This window comes from Asterias amurensis, chromosome 20 (genome assembly GCF_032118995.1).
Source record: "Asterias amurensis chromosome 20, ASM3211899v1".
Taxonomy (NCBI): domain Eukaryota; kingdom Metazoa; phylum Echinodermata; class Asteroidea; order Forcipulatida; family Asteriidae; genus Asterias; species Asterias amurensis.
This window is the reverse complement of record NC_092667.1, coordinates 11,964,252-11,985,357: the sequence shown is the minus strand read 5'-3', so window position 1 is coordinate 11,985,357 and position 21,106 is coordinate 11,964,252. Positions and strand designations below refer to the sequence as shown.

The 21,106-nt window shown below is 39.7% G+C and overlaps 1 protein-coding gene and 1 non-coding gene across 2 annotated transcripts; one reads left to right on the top strand and one right to left on the bottom strand.

The window, feature by feature from the left end:
- Positions 1-2,557: 2,557 nt before the first annotated feature.
- Trnas-gga (transfer RNA serine (anticodon GGA)) lies at positions 2,558-2,631 on the top strand. Its single transcript has one exon. It is a non-coding gene; the product is annotated as a tRNA-Ser (tRNA).
- Positions 2,632-12,084: 9,453 nt separating this feature from the next.
- LOC139952714 (snaclec 3-like) lies at positions 12,085-12,816 on the bottom strand. Its single transcript, XM_071951917.1, has one exon. The coding sequence runs from the start codon at positions 12,814-12,816 to the stop codon at positions 12,085-12,087; it is 732 nt and encodes a 243-aa protein (XP_071808018.1).
- Between the last annotated feature and the right edge of the window lie 8,290 nt (positions 12,817-21,106).

Sequence of the window (21,106 nt, the reverse complement as noted above, 5' to 3'; positions counted from 1 at the left end):
TGTGTCCAAATGTAGTGACGAATCTTCAAGTCAACAGTTTACAGAAGATTAGCCACCACCTAGATCCCAATCTTAGGCTGCAGTGTGACGTCACCGAAGGCATTCCAGTGTCATCCTCCTTCTCGACGGAGTGGCTGTGGCTGGATCGATCCCAGTCCCAAGCTGCCGTGCCGATATCGACAGGTGGCGATATCACGATTACACCCCTCACATCGCAAACCTCTGTCTTGAAGATCGACGATTTTGCCAGTAGTGTATTCACCAACAGGACGCTGGTTTGCATCGCAAAAGACGGGATTGTTAAAGACGTAAAAACTATTGCACCGATTGAACTGCGTAAGTGCAGCCTCATATATAAGGATTTTTTTTAAGGCAGTGGACACATTTGGTATATACTCAAAATACTTATCATCATAAAACCTCATTTGGTAACGAGTATTCGGGAGCAGTTGATAGTATAAAACATTGTGAGAAACGGCTCCCTCTGAAGTGACGTAGTTTTCGAGAAAGAAGTAATTTTCATGAATTTGATTTCGAGACCTCAAGTTTAGAATTTGAGGTCTCGAAATCAAGCATCTGAAAGCACACAACTTTGTGTGACAAGGGTGTTTTTTTCTCATAGTTTTCTCGCAACTTCTAGGACCAATTGAGCTCAAATTTTCACAGGTTTGTTATTTTATGCATATGTTGAGATACATCAAGTGAGAAGACTGGTCCTTGACAACTACCAATAGTGTCCACTGTCTTTAAACCCTCCCAGAAATGTTCTTTTTCCGTCAAGTTTTTCCTCTGTTTTCTGAGTAGTAAAACAAAGTCCAAACAAAGGTGGTTATTTACGGATCAAATAATGAAAGTTCTCCAAAATCCGCTAATTATTGTGATTTTTCAATTAACCAAACATTGGATTTTTGTTAATGCAGCATCTGCATGCGAAGCTCCCATCGGCATATCAAGTGGCCAGATTCAGCTCAGTCAAATCTCACCGTCTTCAGTGAAATCTGAACCGTTCAAGGTATCGTTCAGTTGGCGTTATTTCTTGACTCACTCATTTAATCTTTGTTTTCGTCATCGTCGTTTCTAATTGCCTATATTGGTAGTTACTCAAAACAACTATTAGCATAGAACCTTACTTGGTAAAGAGTAATGGGGAGCTGTTGATAGTATAAAAAAAATGTTGGAAACGGCTCCCTCTGAACGTAGTTTTCGAGAAAGAAGTAATTTTCCACGAATTTGATTTCGAGACCTCAGAATTAGATTTTGAGGTCTCGAAGTCAAGTATCTGAATACACACAACCTCCTTTCTGACAAGGGTGTTTTTTCTTCCATTATTCCTCTCGCAACTTCGACGACCAATGAATTCAAATTTTCACAGGTTATTAATGTGCAAAAGTTAAGATACACCAACTGAGAAAACTAGTTTTTGACAATTACCCATATAGTGTCCAGTGTCTTAAAGTGACGGTTGAAGCTCTGCATGGTGTGAAAAATAGCAGGATGCAAACCTTTACCAACATGGTTCCAAATACAAAACTGTTCGAAAGCAAACAAGATTTGCACGGACGAGTCAAACCATTATTAATCTCATTTTCCATCATAAAGTCATAACGAAATAACACGCATCTTGGAAGATCAAATCTTTCTCAATATTTGCAAGCGTCCACCTGGATGAAGTTGACGCATTCACTGTTATAAAATGCAGTTATGTCCAGGGCCCAATTCCATAAATCACGTAAGCACAAAAATGCTAAGCATGAAATTTCTTCCTCAATAGACAGGATTACCAACCAAATTTCCACGTGATTTTCATGATACAGCTGAATGCTATAGTAACAAGCAAAGTGCAATAAATTAAAGTTTGATTTGTAATCTTGTTTTTATCAAGGTAGAAATTTTATGCTAAGCAAATTAACGTGCTTACAGGCTTTATGAAATTGGGCCATGATGAACCTCACGCACATGCCTTGTTGACCATAGCTCCATTATAGAGTGAACTCTTGTGAACATCCTTTCTATATTGCTATCTCGATATCACGGAATTAATGTTGAAAATGTGTTTCGTTTTCAGATTCCTAGCGTCAATGGTTTGGACGCGTGGGTACCAGCTTTCAGCGATACATCTCAGATGCTTGATTTCGATCTTGGTGTGGAATATGACGTACGTACCCCCCCCCCCCTTCTCTCTTTCCTTCTATATTCGCCTTCTAGTACAATTATCTTCAATCGTTTTAACCCTCCGGCTCAGTATCAGAACTGTTAAAGTTTTGTTTCCCGGTTGCCCCTATTTTGAAGTCGGTTTGATAAGAGGGCAAGACGTTTAGTTTTTGTGAACAAAAAAATTTGCAACAACTTATTTATCAGATGTTAATTTTGCATCGGGGATAAAGAATATTACTATTTTTTTTTACCCATATACACGGATATCATACATAGGTGTATATGGGTAAAAAAAACAAAAACTAATATTCGTTATCCCCGATGCAAATTTAACATCTATTAAATCGTTTGCAGTACCCGTTGCTAAAACATAGGATTCGAACTGCCTCTAGCTACCGGGCAATCTCGGTGGTTTAGTTGGTATGACACTGCTCTGGAATTGCAAAGGTCGTGGGTTCGAATCCCACCCGAGTAAAATGCCTGTGATTTTTTTTCACAGGACTCGGGAAAGTACTGAGTATACAGTGCTTCATACATCGGTGTATATGGGAAAAAAATTAATAACTTATTTATCAATGTTTATTATAGATAACCGGTATTGCAGTACAAGGCGATCCGCCAACTGACAGCCCTACCTCTATGGTAACACAGCTAGACCTGTATCGTAAAGACATTGGCTCCGCTACATGGACACAAGTAAGTACAACATCAGAATCTGTGATGAGAGTCGATTTGAGAGACCAAACATTGGAACTCCTGAACACTAAAGTAAGAGAGAAACCCATGTAGGAATTACACAAATGCGGGAAAGTTCCACTTTGCATCCAGTGGGATTTTGTTTGTGATTGACTGGGGAGGGGTGCTGTAAAATTTAAAAACTTGGCATGATCAATCTCTTTTTATTTACTTTGCCTTTAAAGGTTATTTGTATTGCTGTGTGCTTCATTTTGTGGGGAGATTCGTCCAATTTGAATCTGTAAAAATGTTACTTGGTGGAATAACCCTATTCAAAAATAATCAGTCAGCAATCATTTAAATCAATTTATCAATCGAGCAAGCAATGAAAACATTAATCAATCAATCAATCATTCAATGAGTACTTGTAAATGAATAACTGAACAAAGAAAAACAAATTTGTTTCAATAAAAAACAAAAACATAATCATAAACAAATCAACAAAATACAATATAAAATAAAATGGAAAAGTAACGAAAAGTACAAAAATATTTATAAAACTCAGAAAAATACAATCAGAATAGACAGATATTCACATCTAAATTATCAGCCGACAATCTCATTCGTTACGATGTCTCGTTCCAGCCTCGAAGCATCGTAACTGCTGCTTTCAATGGAGGTCAAGCAAGCTACAATACTCTAGACCCTAACATCACCACGAGATTTCTACGGTTCAACCCAAGACTGTGGCAAGGTAGTCAAATCATGATGAGAGTGGAGATCTACGGCTGCGCAGTGGGAGGTATGTGACACGTCTTCAACATTTGTTTTAAACCCCAAAAGTGCCCAAAAGTCCATTGGGGACGCATTACACCATTCCAGGGGCGGACCCATGAATATGAGCACGGGGGGGGGGGGGTCAGGTTCACACCAGACTAATGCCCGTGAGTGTACGAGTCGTCAATGCAATGGGGAAATTCATTTGAGACAGCGGACCAGTGTATGTTGTAAAAACTCCAGCGGGTAAACGACCTTGCCTTTACAACTCACTCTTTCAATTATGTCTCTCACGCGTCCTCTCCTGTTCTCTCCTGTGTCTCGAGGGTTTTTATTTATGGCTCTCATACACTTAGTCCTTATGGGGCGATCTGTGGCTGTATGTCAAAGTTAGCCTTTTACGTGCCTGCGTCCTGACCACAATGTAGCCGGATCCTGCGTATCTCAGCTTCCCAGCTGCAAGTACAGATGGCTAACCTCCCACTTTAGTATTCTTCATGTTATTTTAATTATACAGCTTTTTCATGTTTGATGCATGGATTATATAGAAGAGTCAAAAATTCTGCCTTCACTCTTTCTCTCCATCGATTGCAGAGCCTACACTAAGAATTATGGAACTAACTAAAAAGTATAACGTCATTACCAATAACTTCACCTTCACGTGCCGGGCTGAGCATAACCCTGTACCCAACATCACGTGGCTGGCTGATAATACATCGATATCAGAAGAAGAGGGCGTCTTTCAAATATCTGAATACGATGGCGTGTTCCCCACCAAGGTGTCTGTATTGACTCTGATTGGCTTCCAGCCGGCCAATGACAGCGTGGAGTTTGCCTGCCAGGCCACGGCAGGAGCTGATACCGTGGTTGAACGCATTAACACACAATACAGTGAGTAGACACTTTTGCTTTATTAATTTGACAGGAAGAATCGATATAAATCGAAGTAAAATCTTTTTGAGTATAACACGATCGGAGCATACTGATCAAAACGTTGAGTCGTTAACCAGCGGTCCCTTTCAGAACATATACTATACTCAAAAAGAGATATTCAAATGGTGTTACCACAAACCTCTCTTTAGTCGTTCTTAGTCTATAATAAAATGACACCAATATAATGAAGTGAAAATTCTCTGTAGAGATTTCTTCGTTGATTTAAGAGGAGAACATTGCATGTTGGTTTACAAAATGATGTTTGAAACAAACAACAATTTTGGACTCATTGAAGCATGATTAATATATATTTTTTGATTCACCCATTGTGGAAAACTCTGTTAGTAATAATGACTGTTCTCAAAATAACCCCACTTTGAGGATTATACATATTTTTGCTCTCAATCTATGATCTTTTCAAGAAAACAAGTTCGGTATTTTTTTTTTTTTCATTTCAGGTTTCACTGGCTCCGTGTCTGTCATCGCTGAGTCACCTGTATATTTTGGCAGTGACGTAAACATGACGTGTGCAGCTTCCGGTGACGACATTTACGTCATAGAGTGGAGCAGACGCCCGAACGGGTCGAGTGCAGCGTTCAGTCCCATCAGCAGTGCCGGCGGACGGTTCGACATAGTTAACGTAGAAAACAGCGTTACTGACTGGGAGTCAACTCTTACGATAAAGCAATTTGTTGAAGTAGATGATGGAGAGTACGCATGTCAAGTGAACTCTGACACTGCCAGGGACGTCACGGTCGTGATTGGCAGTAAGTGTCCATTTCCAAAACATTGGAAAGTGTTATAAGAAAAAAGAGGTACAATTTATCCAGTTAGATGCTTTCTTCCATAGAAGGTTTTTTTTCTTTTCTTTTTTTTCTTTTTTTTTGCTGGCTCAGTTTAACCACTTTATTTTCAATTGAAGGCTTTGAAACGCTAGGTGGCAGCAAATATACCAGGTAAATTTCCATTGTAACGTAGTTCTGAACGTGCGCAACTACCGAGAACAACGGATTTACCTAGTAAGTCTGCTGCCACCAAGCGTTCCAAAAGTCCCCTTTTGTCACTTTTGAACTCGGCTATTTTCATCTGTTTTGTTCTTTGACTAAATTCTCTCCACTTCTCCAGAGAGTGGTATGAGATTTGGATCGCAAAGCGCCATCTACGACGAGAACACAAATACGTACCGACTGGAATGTGAAGTGCTCTACTCGATGCTCATTCCCGACGTCACGTGGTTAACTCCCAGCCTTGAATCAGTGAATCAGACGACAGGAAGACATGAGGTTAGACTGACCGTGTTTGGGTACTTGTTGTAGGATCCAAAGCACACTGACCATAGATTTGAATTAAACTTTACACAGTTTGAAGATAATGATGGTAGAAGGCTTCCTATAAATATTACTTGCGGAGGTACTGTAGTTTTTGAGAAACGAGAAAACAGTCACGAAAATAACTTTCGTCTCAGGAGACGAACATTATTTTAGCATATAAAACTTTATCAGTAGGCCTATGGTACAATACAATTTTCAACATTATTGAAAGCACCCGAGCTTTATCATGTCAAACGAAGCACTTTAAAGTGATTTTGTTGCATGCACTGCAGTTTGTTGCCTCTAAGGTGCCTTAAAAGCTACCGCGAGTAAAGGCCCCTATATTAATTCCACCACTGGTTTCGAAAAGGGCACTGTTGACTAATGGTTAAATCTGTTCTTATTATCTATGTGTAGATTCAGTCAACAAATGTTGGAATTTCTGCCAAGCAATATCTGTTACTGATACACCAGTACCAACACAATGTGGATGATGGTAGCTACGTGTGCACCGCAGAAGTGGTAGCGACCGGGGAATCCATCAGTGAAACCCTTGCAGCTTCATACGGTAAAGAAAATCAGACACTCAAAATCTGGGGGTGGGGGTTTGACCTTTTACGCATCCGAAAATTATTGGCACACCGGTATGGCTAGACTTGATTCAAGTCCCATTCTCGTGTGAGAGGTCCCTCAGCAAATACCCCCCAACTTACTATAAAACAACACGTAACGCATACACAGTACAGTGCGCCCTCGCCATACAAATGCGAAACAGGTTATTTGGAATGCAGAGCGACACAAAACAGAAATTTCCTGGGGATGGCACGGGATTGGGACTTGAGTCTAGTCTACGGTATGGCAGGAGATTCTACAGACAACTTCTGATAGCGCCCTCTTTTGAAACACCCTCCTTCAGCCCCACGTTAATTTTCAATTGGGGGAACAGCACCTCCGGCGGACCGATTTATCTGGGACACCGGCAGTGATATAACACCGTAATAATACGTGCTTTAAACAAATATTGTCCTCGTTAGCTTGCCAGATTGAATGCTTCACCTTTCCCTACGGCTGGCTCACACGGGTGCAAACATCATTTGATTTTCTAATTTCTAATCTTTACATCTCCATAAAACCCATTTACCATAGACCTTATCGCAAACACTTTTCAGGCGCGTTATTAGGCGTTGAATGGGGTGCATGCTGCATGGTCTACCAGCATGCACCCCATTCAACAGTAAGTCACTAAACAAGGCTTGCGCAATGGGTATTTGCGAAAAGGCCTGTACCTCAAATCGAAACTCTATCAAACTGCTGTCATGTTTGTGACCATTAGCTTACCAGGGAGAAGTCCAAGCCAGTGCGACAACACCCATCATATTGGGCCAACCGTTTAACCTCGCCTGCGAAGCTAGTGACGTCACTACCGTCTATCACGCCGATTGGATGAGAGTCATCGGTAACACCGAGATGGCGCTGACCAGTGATGCCTCTTATACCATCCATGAAGACCGTGCGGGTGGGCTATTTCACCTGTACCTGGATATAGGCAATTACTCCGAAGCGGATGACGGGTACTACATTTGCTCCATTAATAACGGCACGGCGACTGCGGGTGTTGCAGTCACCAGGAAGCTAGGTAAGTATGAATTTAGGGACAATCAAACAAGGTCTGTGTCTCCTTAAATCTTCCTCTTTCTCTACAGACATCTGTTCTGTCCTTCTATTGAGCTGATTTTTTGGCAGGGTTTTATCCAGGTTGTTGGAGTGGTTTGACGGTTGGCTTTCTTAAGGTACTGGATCAGGACTGTGCAGGGTCACTATCTTCGACGGGGAGCTACGTTGCAGTAAAGGTAATCTCGTATGTTGTCATCTTTGCAAGATTTTAATCGTCTTCTTTCTGAGATTTTATTCTGTGAGAAGCAATAGATAACATGTGTACGGAGTATTTAAAGAAGACGCGACACGACAGGCTGGTCTCTGAGCTGTCAATCATGTACGTCAGTGGCCACATTCACCAATCAACAGACACGACCCGAAGATCGCCGTAGAGCAACGCATTCGACAACCATGACGTCATTTCGTTGTCGAGCATCTGGTACGACAATACCAGGTAATGTGAATGTACATTTTTTCATTGCCAATAAACTTATATGATGATAGATGGATTGCAAAACGCGTCATTGACCGCCATCTTTGATGTAAAACGATTGCAAAATGCGCGCGTGTACGCACTACGCAATACTCTCAGCCAATGAGAGCTATTCATGTTTGCACAATTCATTAAAGATGGCGGACAATGAAGTCTACTGGCCAATGACATCTATTAGTAAAAACTGACTTTCCGGAATGTTTGGATGTTGAATAGTTTGGTACTTGTTTCTTTCAGGGTCGTCCTAGAGATGAGCTTGCAAGACTCTGCATAATGATTTCGATGGAAAGGCGAGAGGAGATCTCCATTTTACGCATCAGTTTCTTCTTGACGTCATCATTCTTGTCTCGCACTGTGCCTGTTGTTCAATTTGAACATACCCAGAAGATGAGGGGAACATTTTGACTCGGGAGATAATAGGTCTAAAATATTACTTTGATTTGGGGTGGAATAAAGACAAACTGACTAGAGCGAACCAACGTCAAATCCTACCGTGCCGCCGTCCTACCAACTGAAACAATGCTAGCGGTCTCCCTATCTTGTCAATATCTTTGTTCGGGTGCAGATTGTAAGAGACAAGGTTTTCTTCCTCAACCAGCCCATACTCCTCCCCTAGTAATGGGTAGGCGGGGTTGACTTCACTGTAAGTTCTTTGTCAAACTCTTAAAACGAGGGATGGTTAAACACTGCGTCATGGCACATGTTAATTGTTTTTTTCTCCAAAGACAAATCGCCAGATTTGGCAGTGTCATGGCCGAGCGGTTAAGAGGACCGGATTCAAGCACTGGTGTTTGATCAGCAGGGTGTGGGTTCGGATCCCGGTCGTGACACTTGCTACATAAAATTGGGGAGGCAGTGCTTTCTGCTCTACCGGCCAGGCTTCGAATTGATGATACCCAAGCCTACATCCGTATGCACTGTAAAGGGGTAACCCTGTTTCAGCCCTAGGAGTAGGTGGCAATGGCCTCTGGAAAAAAAATAATTGTAGCCCACACCTTGAAGTGGCCTTCAGGCCTTGTGTGTCTGGCGACATGCATACAAATAAATATATTAAAAAAAACATTCCACATAACAAAAAGGGGATCAGATGTAGGAGTTGGGTACTTACCTTTTTGTTATGAACTTTTCAAGAGTAGCGGATGGTTGTTAATACAAATTATTACAAAATATATTTTAGAAACGACCAATTTTAGTTAATCCAGTTTGAGAAAAAAATGAATTTGAGCATGAGGTTTCAAACATTCAGCCTTTCTCTGCCAACTCAAAGCACAAAATACAGAACAACATGTGCGTTGGCGTATTTTCTTATGACCGATGGAGCCCACATTCTCACAGGTTTCATATTTCTACAAAGCTTTCATTTTATACGCTTAATAAACCACATGCCGATTTAACAAATAACTATAGATTGATCTTAACTCTATGTTAACCTTAAATGCAACAAAAAGTGTGCTGTTTTACTACGGTTATACTGAAAAACGCATCTTTAAAAAAGCTATTCTCAGTGCTTTGTGAAATCGAGCCCGGCCGTTAAAACAAGATCGAATGTTAATTTAAAGGGATGCTGCAGTGAATTCGAATAAAATAGTTAATTTTGCCGTCATTTATTTCTGATATATGTTTTGAACATGACATATACTGTGGTTATCACTTCAAAAGTTAATGACACTAATATCTTATCTGGAAAAAAAGGGTTTCATGCGTGACATCTATACACTCATGTATTATAATTATAATTGAATGACTCAAAAATTCAAAGGTATATTTTGCATCTATTCATAAACTGTGCAAATCCCGCGAGTGTTAGAATTTCCGGGACCGAGTTGTTTTGTAAACCATAATTTCGAGTTGTGCTCAACACTAACACTCAAAATTACCATCAAACCTAGCTATCTTAGGCATAAACAAAACTCTTTTTTTTGCCCTTTTCCGACCGACCGAAACAAATCTGAAATCCACGGTCGCGTTTTTTTTTTTCTTTTTCCATTTGTTTGTTTTTTTCTTTTTCTTAAAGTATTTTATACTTTGAATGCCAAATAAACGACAATAAACCCTTCATTCGAAGCTCAAATATTATTTTTGAGTGCTGTCAGAAATCACGATGAACGATGAAGTGTCTGATATTTTCTGTTTTCTATATGGTAGTACAAATTATGTTGAAATTTTGAAATATTTTGTTTTTAAGGGCGGCCTCGTCCCAAATTTGTTTTTTTAATGTTAACTTCGACATTTGTTTTGCTTATATTAAAATTAAAATTGTATTCGTTTTTATCTTAATAAATGAGTTTAAATAGGTTTTGAAATAAGATTGAATAAATGTTTTCATAACAATCTGAGTTGGGGTGTTTTTATCGTTTTCATACGTGCGGGACTTGCTCAGTCTATTAATTTGTAAATAATTGATATGTTTACATTGATATTAAAGGCAGTGGACACTATTGGTAATTACACAAAACAATTATTAGCATCAAACCTTATTTAGTAACGAGTAATGGGGAGAGGTTGATGGTATAAAACATGTGACAAACTGCTCCCTCTGAAGTGGAGTAGTTTTCGAGAAAGAAGTAATTTTCCACGTATTTGATTTCGAGACCTCAAGTTTAGAATTTGAGGTCTCGAAATCAACCATCTAAACGCACACAACATCGTGTGACAAGGGTGTTTTCTTCTTTCATTATTATCTCGCAACTTTGATGACCGATTGAACTCAAATTTTCACAGGTTTGTTATTTTATGCATCTGTTGAGATACACCAACTGTGAAGGCTAGTCTTTGACAATTACCAATAGTGTCCACTGCCTTTAAGGTCACCTGGAAGTGGTATTTTTTCAAAATCAAGCTTTTGTCACTAACATATGTGTTTTGATGAGTGGAATGTGAATAAACAGTTAGCTAAGGTTTTAAAAAATCAGTTCTTATGTTATTTACAAATTTAAGAGTAGACCCGACCCGAGAGGGCGCTGTTCGTGACGTCAATCGAGGCAGACTTTGCCTGTAATGCGTAGAGTAAACACAATTGCAAAGTACATGTACGGACCAAATCGTGAGTTTGTACGTTTCAAAAAAAAAAAAATTGTTTTTTTCCGGCATTGCCGACCAGGTGTATTGTTGCTGAATGCAGAAAAACACTTTTTGAAATGTACCAACTCACGACTTGGACGTACATGTACTTTGCACGTGTGTTTACTATACGCATTGTAGGCAAAGTCTGCCTCGATTGACGTCACAAAAGGGGTAGGCGGAGTCAGCCCCCCAAACAACTTTATATATTTTTTTAACATATAAATCGTGACAAACAAATACTAAAAATTGGTTGTATTGTTCGTAAGCATATACTCTTATGTTTGAAAGAAAAAAAAAAAGATATTTCCAGGTGACTTTAAATAATGATATCTTTACATTGATATTAAAAACTATACTTCAAAGAATAAGACTCCATATAGTGTATTTACAGCTTCTTGTTTTTTCGCAATTATGATACAGTGTTATAGTTCACTCACGTAAAGGACTTTTTCCAACGGGGAACGCTAGGGGGCGTCAGACTCAAAAGGTAAATCTATCGTTCTTGGTGATTTGCGCATGTTCATAACTACGTAAAAAAATTACGTTCTATAAGGGCTGCTACCACATAGAATCCCAAAAGTCCACTAGTCTGATCCGATCAATTTTCTCCCCATGCAAATGACAGTCGCCCCGGACCCAAATTCACAGAGCCGCGAACTTGCTCATTGCTACATTCGGTGTAATAATTTTAAATGGACAATTTTACAGCACTGACTAATAAATTATCTACACAATTTTAAAACCACTATAGGTATTATTTTTGAGTGAATATATTACGACTGTGTACGAGGTCTTTTATGTAACCCCATGTAATAGACCTTTATCTTTATCACGCTGTTACCATCTTGGACATGTACCCTGTTTCCAACAGTAATGAATGGTTTTACATTCATTGCGCAAACACGGCACCAGACTAATATTTCGTCCAGCCTCAGTTTGGTTACAATGACTTGAAATGGAGTAAAATCAAGATGGCCACACCGTGATAAAAGTACATACCAATCAGTCGCGACCTTTGTTTTTTCACAGTTCGAAGTAAGAACAATCATTCACTTTCTTGAAGTCGCTGACATCAGCCTTGCGAGTAGCGTTGTTGAGCTGACAAATCTTACCCTGCTGCCAGAGATTGAAGGAGTGGCATCGAGGCTCCGCCCAGCACGCCTGACCACACCCAATGACTCCCATAGCTGTCAGGTTCTTGATGTCATGGTTGAGCAGACACTGTGATGCGAACCGACCGTCATCATCAGCTGTAAGGCACACGGGACGAGGGACGCGCATCTCACAAGCAGCGAAGTTGACGTTATTACAATCGGTGTCTCCCCATTTACTACCGTACTTGCTAGCCATTCTGATACAGTGAGCAGTCACCTCATTTGGTTCGCCTTCAAACCAGTTGTCAAACTTAAGTTTTACGTCCACCCCAGAGCATGTCAATTGTTTGTTAGTGTTGAAAACATTACAGCCAATCCACAGTCCACTGTCAAACTCTAGGTTGACACCAGTCTCTGACAAGAAATTATTTAGCTCTTGCCAAACATAATCATGCTCGTCTCGAGATTCAGGCATAACCACAGTACTTCCGGACCGGTCACAAGCCCTCGTAGCATCGAACCAATTCATCCTCTCGGGTAGAAAAACGTAGCAGGAGTCTTGCCAAGTAAACCAGCCGGGAGGACAAGCTGCTTGCAACCCGTCAATGAAAAATACAAACAGAAAGCACACGTGGAAAACCCAAGCAGTAGATGCAGACATCTCGACTCTTATCAGACAAAGTTCAAAATGAATCTAGCTAGCAGGCTGGGAAGATAAATCTGGCTAAATTTTCTGATATTGAGGACTTCCACTCTCTATGTCGGTTGCTCTCCAAGTAAATTACAGACAATGATGAGCGTTGTATCAAAAACACACACACAAAAGTATGGTGTTTAATACAACTGTTGCTTGGCTACTAAGGACTCGGCTTCTCTAACTAATGCTGTCTTTATGCTTGAGAGGAGAACCTCCCGACTGGATGTCACATGTCAATAATTAATGCTGATGGCACAAACGTGGATACACCAATAACTCTTTGAGTACATTTCAACAATTATAATGCTGATTGCAAAAAACGTGGGTACACCAAAAGCCATTTGAGTATATTTCAATAATTAATGCTCATGGCACAAACGTGGATATACCAATAACTGTTTGAATATATTTCAATAATTAATGCTGATGGCACAAACGTGGGTATACCAAAAGCCATTTGAGTACATTTCAATAACTAATGCTGATTGCACAAATGTGGGTCTGCTACCAATACTTGTTTGAGTAAAATAATGTTGATTGCACAAACGTGCATGTACCAATAACCATTCGAGTACCTACGTATAACCATAGAGAAATTTCTCTATGGTATAACGACTAGTATTCCTGTGGAAAAAAAACGGAGTTTGAGCATCATTAGGTTTTCTCAGTAAAAAAAGTACAGCCAATTTAGTTTTCATGCATTCGAGTTATTAAAGCGATCTTGCCAAACCAGTTGTTCCTGTGTTTCAAATTCAGAAATCGTGCATTCATTCAATTTCATTTTGTGACATTCGAATTCCTTTAGCAATGTGTTCAATATAAGATTATAAGCTGGTTGGACTGGAAGGGCTCCTGCGAATTTGAATGCTGTTTTATTGAATGTAAGTTGGATGTTTAGTTTGTTCAATCGAATGACGCAACATTACTTTTACCTAAAGGCTCAAAAAGAAATTGAATTTACAAGTTCAGACAGCAGTCAATTTCGTGTAAAATGGAGTGGTTTGGTGGTTACAATGGCTTCTCTAGGCGAAATTGACAGAGAAAACCTATTTTCTTTGCATCCGATGCTAAATTTAACATCTATTTATTGCGGTACAAATCCATGGGTACAAACATTGTAATCCGTGCGTAAGGGTTCTTAAAATACTATAATTATAATAACACAAAGTTATGGTTATCATGAAAAGAAATCTGAAGTTTAGTTGACTGAAAAATCTGCTGATTGGTTTTCAAGAGGCTGCGAGACTTTATATTTTTTTACAATTAGCATTGTGAATATAAACACGTGTGGTAACACTATGATCTCTGCGCGGTTTCTTAAAGATTTTGGAACCATCACTTAACTGTGCCATCTTGATTCATAGTGTGAACACACAGTCGGAACACAGAGTTAATCAATATTAACATAAATTTAAAGATCACACGTGTCCAGTTTCCACCAGCAACCCCTCGGAGCCCACACATGATTTCCACACAGGAACCCCCACAGGTTTTCCAGGTTTCCATAGAAACACCACATAATTTCCTTAGGGACCTCCTAAATGTTTCCCCAGGTGAACCCTCAGAGGGTTTCCAAATGAATCCACAAGAACTCCACAGGAATCTCCACGGGATTTCCACAGACACCCCACAGAGTTTTCACAGGACATCCTCATTATATCCCCAGGAACCCCCCAGAGGGGGTCTCCACAGGGAACCCACAGGGTTTGCACAAGAATCCCCAGAGGGTTTCCACAGAGGGTTCTACAGGAACCCCACAAGGACTCCACTAGAGGAACCACACAAGGACTCCACAGGGTTTCCACAGAAACGTCATAAGGACTCCACAGGAACACCAATATGGTTTCCTCAGGAACCTCCATGGGCTGTGTGTTATTTGCATGTTCATATAACAGTGAGCAGCAACCATACGCACCATTAATTCAGCAATGCTGAAACTGGTATATTTAGCTATAAAGTTCATTCCAATGACCCACTCTCGAGGTTTAACTGGATACCTACGGTTTTTAATTTTAGGAACTGATACAAAAATACGTTTTTTTCAATTGAACTTCCTCGGCTTAAGCCGTAAGATACAGCGCATGACAGGTTGTTGAACTAACAATGGTTTTGAATAAACATGAAGTTTATAATGTGTGCATAACTAATTAGATCACGACCATGTCATAAGGTGTGTCCACAATGTGCTCACATTGGGTGCGTTCGATTAGCTTCCCTGGGTCGACCCCGCGGTGCTCACTCGGGGGGGGGGGGGAGCCCCTGACAAGAGCTAATCGAACGATCACACTCGCCCTCTCGTGGTAACGGCCTGCACCTCGGGTCACCCCCAAGCGACCCACTCCACAAGCAGGGCACTGGGGCTGACCCGGGTGAGCCCGTCAAAGCTATTCGAACGCACCGGGCAGACCGGGGTCGACCCAGGGAAGCTAAACAAACGCAACCATGCACTGTGGGCCAGTAGAGGAAAATATAAAAATATCGAGTTATATATGCGTGCATAATTAATTAGATCACGACCATGTCATAAGGTGTGCCCACACTGTGTTCACAGTTGCCATTTTAATGTTTCCTCTCTTAGGAACTTCCTCGAGTCCATTAAACTGTTTTTCTTTAGTAAATCTGTATTTTCTTTATTTATGATAAAACAAATAATAATACAAACTTTTGACAACCAAAATGACCCACTGTACTAAACAAACACAACTCTTTTGGGTGCCATATTTCGACCCGCGGCAGGTAGGATGTATACTTATATCGTGTCCGAATTACACGTGGATCCATATTGTTAAAAACAAATAAAACAAAACTAAAAGAATTACATCCAAAACATCCAAACAGGCAAACAAAGAAGCACACGCATTCTCAATCAAGCTTTGTTGAGTTGTTTCTCTATTTTTGACCTAATACCCGTAATCTGTTTTCGCCTGGAATAAATATGCATGCGGGATTGAGACCATTACTAAACAAGTGACCAGCTGAACATTCCTAAGACTGGGGTGTCAATGTGGAGTGAAAATCCTCACTGATATGCAAATGAGGATGATTGCGTTGTTTTCGAAGTACTTATAGTGGCGAATTCTCCCTCTGAATGGCCAGTCATTGTGTGTAGATCCTCCAATGGTGGACAGCATTGAATAGAGGCATTATATAACTCTGTATTGTAACGGTAAAATACCGGTAATGACTTATCCATTCATCGAAACAGACAAAAGTACAATACATATGAAGCGCGAAGTCGAGGCTCTACAAGTGCAAGCCTTGCTGCACGGTGCAAGAAGTAGGGCATCGTTCACTTTGGACCAAGTCGCGCTGGAGCACAGCCGTTTCTCTCGGCTCTTCGTGGGATCTGGACCTCGCCTTTTCTGATGAACTTTTACTTGTAAATTTATCAAACATTCTTACTGTGGCCAACCATGGGCATTCAAAAACATTTGGGCAATAAATGGTGCACCTTTTGAGCCAATTATGACATTCGTTATCGGAGGTTTTGCCGAAAGTGGAAGTAGGGCCTAATAGAGAGAGCCCGGGGGATTGGCCGTGAACTGCAATGGTGAAACTTCACGACCGAAGCCAGCTCCAATCTAGCCAGCTCCCATCCAACCAGCTCCCATCCAGCCAGCTCCCATCCAGCCAGACTTTAATGAACATTGATATGACTTTTTGTGACATGCTGAGATTCTAAAGAGGCTGGATGGGACCTCAAGATGAGCGTGTGTTATCTGTGGATATGTGGTTTGTGGACGAATATTGGAGTCCTCGCCGGAGTCACCGCCGGAGTCACCGCCGGATTCAGGTAAGGAAAACTTGGCACCATCCGACCTCCACTTTGTAACTGGCTGAAAAAAATACTTTGATATTGAGCAGGGGGTCCTAGTGTTACTTTAGTGAGAAAACACGTTCCACTTGTGATAACAAAAAATGAGTTGAATTGAAAACTCTCTCTTAAATATTGTGTTGAGAACCTGCGGTTTAAAGGTTTAATTTAAAAAAAAATATTATAGAAGTTGTTTACAATTATGTAGACCATTTTTACACACAATAAATACATTTCAATTTATGATAAAAAAATGAGTTAATTGAAAACTCTATTTTTTATAACTTGTGAAAAGAACCTGACGTTTATAGGTTTGATTGTAAAAAAAATTATTTGAGAAAATTTTGTTTACAATTATTTTAGACAGTTTTTACAAACAATAAATAACAAAATGGGGTTATTGGTTGCGCATTAGTGGAGGTCGGATAACGCAAGTTATCCCAAATCAAGATCAAGACAAGACGAAGACTCCGAAGTGTAAGAGAAGATCTAACCCGTTCTCTTGCAGAGTCCAACCCCTCGTACCGCCCTTCCCCTCCAATATATTCTTCGATCTTGTTGATGGTGTCCTTACTTGTGTAGCTTTCAAGGTGACGTCACATTTTCCTGGCTTTTCTTGAGATGCATATTGGTCGAAGCCAATGATGCTTTTTAGTTAGGAGACTGGTCTTAATGGAAATTTCTGTCGGGGTTGATACTTGAAAGTCGTCAGTTGTCATGTTTATTATAGTTGTAAAATATTTAAATTCTTGTAATTATTTGTCCAGAAAGATGAGTAATATTCTTTCTGGAAATAAAATAAAAATGAGAAATAATATTTATAAAATACAAATTAGATACTGCCTTTACTGCTTTATTTCGTATCGTAGGCACATAACCCTCCCCTGTGTTTAAAATCGTCAGTTGTCATGTTTATTATAGTTGTAAAGTGTTTAAATTATTGTAACTATTTATCCAGAAAGATGAGTAATATTCTTTCTGGAAATAAAATAGAAATGAGAAATAAAATTTATAAAATACAAATTAGATACTGCCTTTACTGCTTTATTTCGTATCGTAGGCACATAACCCTCCCCTGTGTTTCAAAAAAATATATCATAGCAGTAAAATATTATTCCAGTCCTATCACTATTCACTTGATGACTAATGTTTGATTTAGGAATTGTAAATATATTATTTAGACCAGCTAAATAAACATTTACATATTCCTGACATTGTCAGCATAACATCAATTCTGAATGTGGAACATTTTCAACGGAATATTAATACGTGAAATTTAAAACTTAAAATGCAACATATATAACCAACATCCTGCACGGTGTTTTTGTTTAACAAACTTATTTTGTTTTTTATACAACAAAGAAGTTCTAAAACTGAAACATTTTTTCTAAAAGCTTTTAGGGCTTATCAAATAAATGCGCTTAGCTCAAATATTCGTCAGCGCTGCGGTGAAGAAAAAAAAACTATTAAAAAAAATAATTAAAAAAAAAAATCCCGGAGAAGACGAGAGAGGAGAAAAGACTGTGAACAAGAGCAGATAATCCATGGAGGAAGACATCACTGAAGCCTGGGTATGTATGGGTGGTAAGATAGTGTTGGCCTAGAAATAAGACTAACTTTACTTATTCAGCAGATCCAATGGCGAAAGGTTAAGTATAAGGGTTGACTGGCGTAGTGCTTAGTCTTGGTTCCAAGACGCTCTTGAACCAAAACTAAGAACTACGCCGTCAAAAAGTAAACGAACGGCTTGACGATGAAGACTCTTCCTGTGATGTTCCTGGTGAGTGACCTGAGGCAAGAGTGAGGTCGGCTGTTTGCAACAAAGGTTAAGTATAACAGGTGAAGTATCTAACAACCGCTTCCTCCACAGGGATTCTAACAACCGCTTCCTTCACAGGGATTCTAACAACCGCTTCCTCTACATAACAACCGCTTCCTCCATATAACAACCGCTTCCTCCACATAACAACCGCTTCCTCCACAGGGATTCTAACAACCGCTTCCTCCACTGGTAGTCTAACCTTTAATCTTTCTTTCACAAGACACATTACTTGTTTATGTTTTCTAACGCTGTAACCTTTTCTTCACACAGATGAGGACGTTGAAATGCAGAAAGTTACTTGACGATGTTCTTTTGACCTCATGCGTGATCTGGGCCCAATTTCATAGAGCTGCTAAGCACAACAATTTGCTTAGCATTTAAAAAAATCCTTAAAAAAAACAAGGTTACCAACCAAATTTCCATTTGTTGAATATTCAGCTGCTGTTTGCTTATGCTGAAAAATCACGTGGAAATTTGGTTGGTAATTCTGTTTTTATCAAGGCAAATATTTTATGCTAAGCAGCTTTTTGTGCTTAGCAGATCTGTGAAATTGAGCTCTGAAGTCGGTGAAGTGTTTGCAGCAAAGGCTAAGTATATAAAGTGCAGTATTAGGTAAAGTATAACGGTATGTGTGAATGCAAACTAATCCTCTCCTCTTTTGCTTCTAATGTTTATCCTTGCTTTTATCTTCCACAGTGGGATTGCTAAAATTGATAGTGGCAAACAACTGTGCACAGATGGCAGCTCTAAGACACCGTAGATGACGTCGGCTTGGTAAAGTATTGGGGTTATTTTGGATGGTTAACCTGACTTTCGCTAATAGGAGACTTTTAGGACGCTTGGTGGCAGCAGACTTACAAGGTAAATTCCATTGTTCCCGGTAATGTGCGCATGCTCAAAATGGAAATTTACCTGGTAGGTCTGCTGCCACCTAGCGTTCCAAAGTCTCCCATTGTTCTGACTTCAAAATGCTGACCATCCTTTTTTTGTCTTTCTTCAAAAAGCAGATTATGTTTAATCTTGAAGATGATGAAGTTGTTTGGGTGCTGAAATCTTCACTGAGCTGAGTTGATGTCTACCAACAGGGACCATGGTCATTCACAAGCGGTGGTAATGTATCGATTTATAATAATTTTAGTAACTGGTGAAGAAAGTACCTTATAAATGAGACAACAAGAACTCTGGAAGAATATGAACAAATCTAAACATCAGTTGATTGATAAAACCAGTTTTTGAATCTATCAAACAAAGACAGTTGTAAACAGAAGTTAAAATAATGTCATTTGAGATTTGACAACCAGCATGGACGACTCTGACCCCAACCACCATGGTGAAACAAGTTGAGAATCATGTTAAACCTGCCGTACAGTTATTTTGTGTACACTCCAAACAAACAATGAATCCTTTCTAAAACAATGGCGTGGGCTCTTCTTGCAATTGTTCATAAAATTATGTTAGTTAACATAAACTAAATTGTTTGGATGAACAGATTTGGAAGATACAGGGAGTGGTGACTATACAATTGGACCTGTTGGAATGAGCTTTGAATGACTGGGGCAAAGGGAGTGGTGACTACAACCGGATCTGTTTGGATGAGCATCGATGGAGGGTCCGTGTGCAAGGAGCACCTTCGTAAGTTTTGGCAAAAGTAACCAAATGAGCTCATGTTTCAGAATCGGTAACTTCGAAGATTTCAAATCATACTTTTGACTAAAATAGCATTCGTTCCCAGCCTTTATTTTGCAATAAACACACCATACAACCAACTGCCGACAAATTTCATCAGAAAAGGAGGTCAAGATTTTCAGGGGAAAAAAAGATTGGAAAAAACACAAAAGGAAAGAAAAATTCTGTAATGCTGTGTCATGTTCGATGAGTTGACTAACTGTTCAGGCCTAAAGACGAATTCCTTGCATACGGGAAGCATTTTAACTTGACTTTTCCTAGTTAGAAAAAAACTGTCACTTGTGTAAACAGTATTCTCAAAAATTGATCTTTAGAAATCATTTATTATTTACCACAGAGTTAGGTTTTCAGGAAAAAGATGTACGAATAACCATTCTTTCATGTTGTGTCATGTTCAATGAGTTGGACAATGAGAAATGATTGGAACTGAAGGAGGCTTCCTTGCACACTGGTAGCATCCAAACCTAACTTTTCCTTAGAACAACTATTGGGTGCGTTCGTTTAGCTTCCCTGGGTCGACCCCGGTGTGTGGCGTGTTTTTTTTTTGCAAGGACGAACGTGTGCAAATAACTACCCACGTTCGTCCCGGAAAAACAAAACCGCCACACACCGGGGTCGACCAAGGGAAGCTAAACGAACGCACCCATTACTTGTCTAAACATTATTTAGCGAAGTTTCTTTTGAAATCTTTTATCATTCACCACAGATTTAGGCGAATGAGCTATTTATATGAGATGAAGTACTCCCAATCTTGAGGCTAATCAACGCTTTATGGACTGTTTGCTTGCCATCATCCGAAGAAAGACTTTGCAAGTCTAGCTGTATGACATTCTGCTACAAGTTCAACTGTAAGTTTTGGCAAAAGTGTTAAAGGAAAACATTGTCTTGGATCGGTCGAGTTGGTCTTTGAAAAGCGTTTGTAACCGTTTGTT